The following is a 10629-nucleotide window of genomic DNA, read 5'->3' on the forward strand; positions in this document are numbered from 1 at the left end:
CTCTTCCCTCAGAACCTTGGGTCTTTCTGCAGCCTCGCCTGACCCCTCCCATCCCACCTGGACCCAAAAGCCTATCCCGTTGCTCCCACCGCCGCTGTCTGCTCAGCTTCCGCTTCAGCCACCCATTGCTGCTTGCCAGATGCGCTGAAAGCTGAAGGACTGGAGGAGGAGCTAAACTGTTGACTCCCTCCCTCCCGGGCCCACCATGCAGCCTAACCAAGCTCTTAGGAACTAGACAGAAGCTCCTCCCTACCTCCTCCCTCACATTCCTAGATCCTCTGGTTACAGAGTCCTGACCATGCTCCCCCACCTCCACCCCAAGGCTGGCCTCTGGACTAGTCCTGAGTCCCTCTTGTCTTTGGCCTTGTGTTCCACAACTTGTCTCTGTGACCAGGGTCGTTAGTCCCTGAGTTCATTGCTGTTACTGGCCGGGTGCCAGCGTTCTTGACGCAGTGCCAATTCTGGCAGGCGGAGGCTGCGCAGTATGCTTCCTCTTTAACAGGACCATGAGTACACAGGCACACCTCGCCTAAATGACCCTTCTCCCACTCACCACAGAATTCTGATCCAAGGGTCCCAAGCCCTGGTCACAGTTCGACCACAAAGGTCTGTCCAGATTTTGCCCAGAGTGGCCTTGGACACCCCCCATGGACTCCCAAACCCCATAACCTAGTCAGAAAAAAGAAGCCCGTCACACAAAGTGCCTGGGAGTTGCCTCAATGTGTCCTAGACTCCTGGACACTCAAGAGGAACTAGGGCCCCTCAGCCTGTGAATGGGGCCAGAGGGAGGGGGTGTGAAGACTGGCCCTGCACACAATGGCTTCCTGCTGTGCTTCTTCACACCCTGTTGTCTCTGAGCAGCCATCTGGAGCCAACAAGTCCTGCACTTTTGGTTTGGGATTATTATTAAAGAACTGAAAGTGTGAATAAGGGACTCAGCAGCAGCAGCAGCAGCAGCAGCAGCAGCAGCAGCAGCAACAGCAACACAAGCATCCAGGCCAGTGGCTACCTCAGGCCACTGTCTACAGAGGTCAGGCACAATGTGTCACAGCCTGCTTTGCCCTCCCTGTGGATGGCAGGCACCTACCTGGCCTCCATGCCTAGAAAGTCCTGACTCTCCACACACTGGTGTTCTAAAAAAGTAGACTAGCAACCAGCAAGGTGATTCAGTGAACAAGGCACCCACTCCCAAGCCAGAGCACCTGAGCTTTAGTCCCATGGCCAGTTCTGGAGGGCCATCCTCTAACTTAACAAACCCACTGTAGTCATGTGTACATATTTGCACACACACATGCACGTGCACACACACACACACACACACACAAATACATCAGGTGTAATACAAATTCTTTTTTAATATATATTTATTTATACATTTGTTTATTTATTTTATGTATATGAGTCCACTGTCATGCTCTTCACACACACCAGGAGAGGGCATCAGATCCCATTACAGATGGTTGTGAATCACCATGTGGTTGCTGAGAATTGAACTCAGGACCTCTGGAGAAGCAGTCAGTCCTCTTACTAAGCCATCTCTCCAGCCCCGTAATACAAATTCTTAAAAACTGAAAAATAAAAACGGAAGTGAATCAGAGCTTATCACAACCTGCTGGAAACCCACAAGACGAAACCACCCTGCACTCAAAAGGCCACTTCCAGTAGGATGCTGTGGCTCGTGCACCTAATCCCAGCACTTAGGGAGACACAGGCAGGCGAATCTCCACAAGTTCGAGGCCACCCTGATCTACATAGTGAACTCCAGGACAGCTAGGGATACATAAAAAGACCCTGTCTCAAAACAAATAAACAAAGACTACTTGCTGCTGTCCCTGGACTAGAGCTAGCCCTGCTGGAGAGGTAAAAATAAGGAGCAAGGCTGGGCAGGGCTCCTGAGAGTCAGTACTGCTTAGAAGAGGACCAGGGGGAGATTGAAGACCTGGTGTGTGAGATGGAGTCACTTCCTGCAGTGGACAGCCCTGGCCTGGCACAATCCCCACTGATACACTCAAACACATGCATTGTGTGCAAATGTGCACACATAAACACAAATGCATCTATATTTCCAGATACACACACTTGCACATGCTTATATTGAAACATGAACACATACACTTAGGGGTACAAACACACAAACAAGTAAACATGCATGTGTCAATATAATACGCACAGATATAAAGACATACTCATACAACCATGCACGTACCGTTTGGGTTTGCTTCTTCTTGCTGTGGTAAAACACTCTGGGGAGGAAAGGATTTCTTTGGTTTGTGTGTCTCGGTTCATTTTTGAAGGAAGTTAGCACAGGGGCTCAAGCTGTAGCACATACCAGGGAGGAAAGCGGCCTGCTGGCTGTCTCCTGGCTCACTCCCAGGCCTATATTCCTATAGTTTTCTTATATAGCCCAAGCACATTTAGAGATGCCTAGGGATGATACCACCCACACAGGGCTGGCTCTTCCCACAGGAATCACCATTGAAGATGACAGCCCTACAGACATCCTCAGGCCAATTTAATCTAGCCAATTCTGGAGGTACCCATCCCAGATGACTCTCGGTGGGATCCAGTTGACAGCTGAAGCAAACGAGGACACATACATCCATACTCAGCCCTACACTCCTTGAAGACTCCCACTGAACCAACAAGGAGATGGACTCATGACCAGCAAATAAGTCCAGTCAGAGCTCAAGGTGTGCCCAAAGCCCCACAGACCTCTACCTGATGAACCGGGGTTCTGGAGTTTTGTCAACACAAGATGTTTCCCTTTTGCCTGGATCTAATTTCTCTTTTGTCTGAACCTAACTGTATTTTGTGGCAGTGGCAACATTCCAGGGACACTAGAAATCACCTGCAGGGTAGGGCAGAGACCTCTTCATCACTAGAACCTGCTACAAGAAAACACAGAGTCCTAGCTTAGTATAGCTTGTGTCTTTAGCATAGTAAGTATGCTAATTCATACTTTTGCAGACCCTTCAGGACAAGTCCTAGGCCAGGCACAGGGATGCATGCATATGTGCGCACACACACACACACACACACACACACACACACACACACACACACAGAGAGAGAGAGAGAGAGAGAGAGAGACAGAGACAGAGACAGAGACAGGGACAGAGACAAAGAGAGAACAAGTCTTTAAGGTAAAGACTAAAAGCAGCAGAATGGAGTAGCTCAGGAAGGGATAAAGGGATCCATTGCCTTGGCATCTCTGCCCTGGGTAACCCCAGCCAGATCCAAGGTCAGGTTGCAAGGTCTGCATTAGCAGGGGGGCAGGGTTTGGTTTACATCCCCCTTGTCCAAGGCAAGATGCCAAACCCTCAGGAAGGGACAAGGCAAAGAAGATAAGCCTCCAATACCTAGAGTCAGGAGCCAAGAAAGCCAAAACTTTTCATTCCAGATTATTCTTAAAGTACCAAAAATGTGAACAAGGAATTGCACCAGACAAGCTCCCATCCAGACCAATGCCCAGTCTTCATCACGGAGAGACCACACCAGATTAGCACCACATGTATGGGCCCTCCAACACGGAGGGCCTACGAGTCCCTAGAATCAGAATATGAATGAGCTTCTTGAGTTCTGAGGTCTTGGTAGAGAACAGCTCTGTTTAGCAATATGTTTGAAATGTTAGATGGGGGCAAACATCCCTGAAGAGCCAGGAGATATCAAGGAAAGGACCTGACAGTAGCCTGTTCCTACCATGGCCACATCTGGGAGAGGGGACACTCTCAAGAGCCCTACATAAAACCTGGGGCTCAAGACACAATGTTCCAATCCACAGCCTAAGAGGCCTAGGAGGGCTGGTTTTATGGAACTGTGTGCTGGGGGTAGGTTCACAGCACCTGATACCAGAACACTATGGCCCCGGGGAGCCTGTAGCTAGATTGAGTGCTTCTACTAAACTCCAGATGTATTTTAAATTTTTTTCTTTATTTTTATTTTATGCTTTGTTTTCTTGTATGTCTGTGCACCATGTATGTGTGGTGCCTGTGAAGGCCAGAAGAACTCACTAGATTGTCTGGAACTTGGTCAGTAGCTACCATGTGAGTGCTGGGGACTGAACTAGAATCCTCTGTGAAACTGCACAAGCCCTTAACTCCTGGGCTGTAGAGATGGCCCCAAGGAGTCCAGAGTTTTTAAAATAAATACCGGTATTGAGAAGCAATTTATATACCATATACTCCAGCTACTTAAAAGTGAATAATTCTGTGAGTCTAGTATATTCAAACATATGTAGGCAGGGTGGTTCATGCCTTTAATCCCAGCATTCAAGAGGCAGAGGCAGGTGAATCTCTGTGAGTCCAAAGCCAGTCTTGTTTATCTAGTGAGCTCCAGGCCAGCAGGGGATACCTAAAGAGACTTGGTCTCAAAACTAAATTAAATAAGCAAATGCATACATATGTAAATGTGTGTGGCTATTGCCCACACCCCAGAAAAACACTCTAAAACCATTAGGAGTTTCTCTCTCTTTGTCCTTTAGCCATTGGCAACCACTAAAAGATTGGCTTGTGGGGCTGGGGATTTGGCTCAGTGGTAGAGCGCTTGCCTAGCAAGCACAAGGCCCTGGGTTTGGTCCCCAGCTCCGGAAAAAAAAAAAAAAAAAGATTGGCTTGTTTTGGGAATTTCATACAAAATGATTTGCACAGTAACATGTGGGTTTTTTGTTGTTTGTTTTTGTTGGGTGGGTGGTTTAGCTTTGGTCTGGCTTCTGCTTGTGACTGTGTTTTCAGGGTTCAACCACAGGGTTCTGCAGTGTATCTTAGAAGTATATTCATGCCTCCCAGTTGCCATGCAAGCACCCTATCGTGGGTTGGTGACAGAGCTTAGTTCTTCCCTAGTCTGTGCAGGGGCCAGAACTGGACAAAATACTGCGCAGATTTACTATTTTTTAAATCTACGTATGAGTTGACGGACATTCAGGTCACTCAAGGTTTATTTGCTTGACTCTTTAAAATGTTACCATGGAGACCTGGAGAGATGGTTCAGGGTCTAAGAGCACTTGGTGCTCTTACAGAGGACTAGAACTCAGTTCCTGGCACCCACATATGGTGCACATTCATACAAGCAGACAAAACACTCACACACACATAAAATAAAAAAAAACTTTAAATCTCAAGAAAAAATGTAAACATTACCATAAACATTGGTGTACGCATATCTGTTTGACCTGCCCCCCTGCTTACTTTTTAAGCAATGCTTTACCGTTGATAGCCTGAACCCCAAGATGACCCCTTGCTTTGGATATGCACCTACAAGTCCTATTGCTGGGTCACCTGGTAACTACATTCACCCGTTTGAAAAATTGCCTGTGTGTTCTCTAGAGCAGCTCTACTGTTTTCAGTTTCCTGTCGCAAGAGCTTCAGAGGTTTGTTTTTCTACAGTCTTACTACTATTTACTTAGGATGACAGCCAGACAGCCTAAAGGCCTTGATGCTATCTAGTTTTGATTTGCATTTTCCTGATAACTAATGATGTGCTTGCTGGCAATTGATACAGTTGTAAAACTCTAGAAAAGCCCATTCAGATCTTTTACTATGGCCCCGGTGTTTAAGAAAGAATAAGAGCTGCGAAGTTGTAGGAACCCGGACCAGAAGAAACCGCGATCGCTATTGCGATCGCAGGGGCTTCCCGAAGCCCATGGGGGCTCTCGAGAGGAGGAGAAGGCTAGGGCAGGCTGCGCCGCTGTTCCGGGAGGGAGGGCTCCTTGAACGCGCCGCTACGTCGGGCTGCAGCTTCACAGTTTCACTTTTGTGTCCTGACTCTTCGAGAACCGCTCTTGCTGGTGGCTCCCCGTGGCTCCCGTGGCTCCCGTTTCTCCCAGGGTGAGCCGACAAGAGACCCCTCCTCAGCACCCCGGCACAGCCCTGCTACGCTTGGTGGGCCCAGATACCTCAGCAGGGGTGAAGATCGTGGTGAGCCACCCTGCTATTCAGCCCTCCCGGAACCCAGCCGCCCCTACTCTGGTTTGTCTACTCTATTGCCTGGATGCCTGCTTGTTGAGTTGGGGATTCAGCACTTCCCAGAAGCCCCACTATACCAGACAGCTTGAAGAGACCCTAAGAGGTATGAAGGCCACCCACTAGCGATACAGTGGGACCAGCCTGGTTTGGGCTTGACAATAGGGGGTTTGAGGGAGGGAGGCGGGGAAGGGGGGGCACTCTAGGCTTCTGGGCTGAATGCTGATTCCCTGGCGCATAAGTCCCTCCCTGATCCCCAAGAGCCTTCCTTCCTGCCTCACTCTCCACCGTTAGCCCAGAGACCCAGTTTCCTAGGGGTAGAACTGTTCCTCCACACTACACAGGTTGTCTGTCCCATGCCTGTTTTGGCTTCTGACCCATGAAGGTTCAACCAGGTCAGATAGCTCACAGAGCTGTACATGAACGCTCTGGAGGGAACCACGGAACCCTGGAACACTGGCTGTGCTGTGGGCTCCTGTGCCAAGTTCCCCAGAACTGGGTGCTCGTGTTCCTTCCCTGGCCTTGGCTCTCAGCCAGGGAGGGCAACAGGGTATCTTAGACTTTAGCAGGCGGCCAAGGGCTACACACAGTAATTAATGGTGTGGATAGAGCAGGACCTGCTATAGGCTAGCTACCTCCTCCTCCTCCTCAATCAAATGCCGATGGCCCCAGGGAGAGACAGATAAGCGAGCCACAGAGTGGAGAGACTAACAAGGCAAGACTACTTTGATGGGATGGGTACCTGAGTGCTGGAGGTGACTAAGTATGGACTTCTGTCCTCTGCCTCCAGGATCATGCCGTCAGCCTTTGCGGGAGTGGTCAAGAATGTGATCAAAGAGGTGGGCGGCAGCGGAGGAGAGCTCATCCCAGTGGACTGCCTTCGGAATTCTACCAGCTTCAAGCCCTACTGCCTCCTGAGCAGGAAACTCTCAAGCTCATGGTTCTGGAAACCCCGTTATACATGTGTCAACCTGTCAATCAAGGACATCCTGGAGCCCAGTGCTCCAGAACCAGGTATCTCCTTTCCCCGCCCCCTCTTCCCCATCCTGAGATTGAGTAGAAGAAGGGAGTGGGCGAAGCCCAGCCTGCCATTTTACTGGGCATGTTCAGCTCTACTCCTCTGGTCCTAGTTCCTGAGTAGGGAGTTCTTTAAAGTCCTCATTGCTACAGAGGACAGACAAGGCAGTGGCTACCGGAACAGGAACCTCAGAGCTGGTCTTGTTTTAGAACCGGAGTGTTTTGGCAACTTCCAAGTCTCCGATGTCGTCGATGGGAACATTCAGGGCAGTGTGACGTTGTCAGGCACGGGACAAGGGAAAATTTCTGGTGGGGCTGCAGTGTCTGGCAGTTCCAGTGCCTCCATGAATGTGTGTATGCTGCGTGTGACTCAGCAGACCTGGGAGATCATGCAACGTGAAAGGTGAGCCCCTGAAGGGATGACGTCTCTCTTACCTTGAACAGCCACGCTTCTTGGGAAGGTGGCTGGTTTCTGGGCATCAGAAGGGTTCTGAGGCAGTATCTCTCAGCACCGAACAAGGGGAGCCCCAGAGGAAGGGAACAGTAAAAACAATGGCAGGTTGGGAAGGATGTTAAGCCTTAGTTGTCAGGACAGTGTCCTGAAGATCAGGATATGGAAGCAGGGGCCAAGACCCTTAGAATCAGGCTGAGCTCCTGGTTGCTATGGAAAGGGAGTGACATGGACTTGGAGCATTTATGGGTTGTCCATAATGGAGTTCCTCCACAGGTACACGTGTCCACTTCTCCATGGTTGAACTTCTCATACCCCAACAACCACCTAGACACTGTTGGGGGTACCCTGGGAGGGTTCCCAAGTGTGGGATCCACAGACTCCTTGATTACGTAGCCTTTCCATCTCACCTGTAGTAGAATGGTAGGGAGGGAAGCTAGTCAGTCCATAGTGGGCAAGGCCCGGCACTCTTTCTGTAGGCACCTGCAGCAGCCTGAAAACAAAATCCTGCAACAGCTGCGGAATCGTGGGGATGACGTGTTTGTGGTGACCGAGGTGCTGCAGACAAAGGAGGAGGTGCAGATCACCCAGGTCCACAGCCACGAGGGCTCAGGCCAGTTCACACTGCCTGGAGCCTCGTGCTTGCAGGTGCGTGGCTAGCCCTAACACCTGCCTCTCCCTGCTTGGGCACAGAGCTATGGCAGGAGCAACATCACAGGCAGTGGTGGAAGACTCTTCTAAGACCCCTCCAGGAGCAAGCCATAGCCCCACTTGCCCAGTTAGCTGGAACTGCTAAAGGCTGGATTGGCCATTATTAATGACAAGCCCGTCACCAACACTCCACTCATAGCTATTCACTCTACACCCCTGAGACCATATCCATCCTTCAGGGTGAAGGCAAGGGCCACCAAAGCCGGAAGAAGATGGTGACCATTCCTGCAGGCAGCATCCTTGCATTCCGAGTGGCCCAGCTGCTCATTGGCTCTGAATGGGGTGAGTGGCAAGGGACTGTCCCTAGAGCCCAGACTATGTGGTAGAGAAGCAGGAAGTCTGGGAAGCTTCAGGTAGCCAGGGGATGCTGTGAGCATCTGGCTGCATGATCTCCCAGACAGGATGGTCAAATGCACCAGGAACTGATAGTTGGGTGATAGGGGCGGGACCTCATGAGGTCCCAGGAGTCCTGGGGATAAGGGAGTTGGTGACCTGCTTGCTTCTGCCTGTTGCCAGATATTCTTCTCATCTCAAATGAGAAAAAGAGGACCTTTGAGCTGCCCTCCTCAGGTGAGGCCCCAGACCCTCTGGCCCTACATACCCCCGAGCTTTGAGGCGTTCTGTGCTCAGGGCATGAGATGGGTACATGCCACACATACACGTGTACACAATGGATGAGGTTCAACTCAGGTGATGCAGCTAGGCCTGCTTAGCTTTCCATCTGCCCTGGACTGCCATTAGTAGGAAGGATGAATCTGAGAGGGGTCCAGGAAAAATCTCAGCCCTCTTTGACACAAGACAATGGTCCCTGGGTCACTGTACAAAACAGCTCTTTTCCCACCATCCTCTTGTGCTGCCTAGGCCACAAAGGAGCAGTGGGCCAGAGGCGGCATGACTTTAGTCTGCTTGCCGTACTCCATTCCATCGGGGAGCGGCTGAGTCTCAAGTCAGGTCAGTATCCACTTGACCATCATGGGACTCCATGGGTTCTGCGTCTGCTCCCTGGATCTCCTGCTCCTAACTGATGTCCCCCAAGATGTCAAGGGCATCAGGTGGTGCTTCCCTCTGTCCCTCCAGATGGAACCAATGAGGAAGAAGTAATCAGGGAAGACTTCCAAGGCCTGCGTGCGGAGGTGGAGGCAGGCTCTTCAGAACTGCGGAGCTTAGAAATGGAGTTGAGACAACAGCTACTAGTAGACATCGGGAGGATTTTACAGGACCAGCCCAGCATGGAAGCCTTAGAGGCCTCAGTGAGTGAGAGTGTTGGAGGTGGGCAGGATCTTCCCAAGCCTGCTCAGCCTCACTTACCTCATCCCTTCCTCAGCTAGAGCAGGGTCTGTGCAGTGGTGAGCAGGTAGAGCCTCTGGAAGGCCCAGCAGGCAGCATCCTTGAGTGTCTGGTGCTCGACTCTGGAGAACTGGTGCCGGAACTTGCAGCCCCCGTCTTCTACCTGTTGGGAGCACTGGCTGGTAAGCAGCCCATGGAGGGGACAGGAAGGAAGGACTGGGTTCTATATTGGGCATTCTGGAACCCTCTCTCAGCCCAGATCTCCCCCCAGGGTTGAGTGAAACCCAGCAGCAGCTACTGGCTACTAAGGCTCTGGAGGCAACGGTGCTGTCAAAGGAGCTAGAGTTGGTGAGAGGACATGGCATTGGGGGATGCGATGGGGCCCTGGGTACAGCGAGGAAGGTTGACACAGGCAGGCGTTGCATCCCTCAGGCTCAAACTACAGGCCGCATCTATAACCTCTTACACTCTTCTGTTGGTAGGTGAAGCACGTCTTGGAACAGAGCACCCCATGGCAGGAGCAGAGATCTGTGCCCCTGCCCTCCAGGCTCCTTGGGGACAGCTGGGATGAGGAGGCTCTCACCTGGGTCTTGCTAGAAGAATGTGGCCTAACGCTGCAGGTGGAACCCCCCCAGGTATACTGGGAACCAACATCTCAGGGCCCCATATGTGCACTCTATGCCTCCCTGGCCCTATTGTCAAGTCTAGGCCAGAAATCGTGTTAGCCTGCACACCACCCTTCCCACAACATCTTCATATCCTACCCTCCAGGGCAGAAACTTGCCAAGTCCAGCCTCTAGGCCAAGAACCTAACTCAGTCACAGGGTTAGAATGCAGCAAGACCCAGGAGTTGGGAAAAACTCAATAAATGTACAAAGAAAAAACCCACAGTGCTGCGTTTTTGAGGGGTACTGGATCATGAGTAGGATGGAGAAGGGTGGGATCTGCTCCACCCAAAATCAAGACGGATATGATGGCTATCACCTCATCTGTCTCCCTGAGAGGCCGAAGTGAGCCTGTCCTGTTGTGTGACAGAATTTTCCAGGGGAGACATGAACAATTGTCTGCTTACCCCGCGTCTTAGTTAGGGTTTCTATTGTTATGACGTGCCACCATGAGCAAGGCAACTCTTATAAGGGAAAACATTTAATTGGGGCTGGTTTACAGTTTCAGAGGTTCAGTCCATGATCATCACGGTAGGAAGCA

At 50.9% G+C, this 10629-nt stretch overlaps 1 protein-coding gene across 2 annotated transcripts; it reads left to right on the forward strand.

Annotated features, from left to right (window-relative positions):
* Positions 1-5744: 5744 nt before the first annotated feature.
* On the forward strand, positions 5745-10307 carry Gsdmd (gasdermin D). 2 transcript variants are annotated; one of them, NM_001400993.1, is made up of 11 exons: positions 5745-6063; positions 6748-6971; positions 7185-7377; positions 7905-8073; positions 8316-8418; positions 8653-8706; positions 8998-9087; positions 9214-9386; positions 9461-9605; positions 9695-9771; positions 9906-10307. In NM_001400993.1, exons 2-11 carry the CDS (start codon positions 6752-6754, stop codon positions 10146-10148), a joined length of 1467 nt encoding a protein of 488 aa, NP_001387922.1. In that variant the 5' UTR covers positions 5745-6063; positions 6748-6751; the 3' UTR covers positions 10149-10307. The 2 variants fall into 2 exon arrangements, with proteins under 2 accessions (NP_001387922.1, NP_001387923.1); NM_001400994.1 differs by having other exon boundaries at positions 5745-5963.
* The last annotated feature ends 322 nt before the right edge of the window (positions 10308-10629 follow it).

This window comes from Rattus norvegicus, chromosome 7 (genome assembly GCF_036323735.1).
Source record: "Rattus norvegicus strain BN/NHsdMcwi chromosome 7, GRCr8, whole genome shotgun sequence".
Lineage (NCBI taxonomy): Eukaryota > Metazoa > Chordata > Mammalia > Rodentia > Muridae > Rattus > Rattus norvegicus.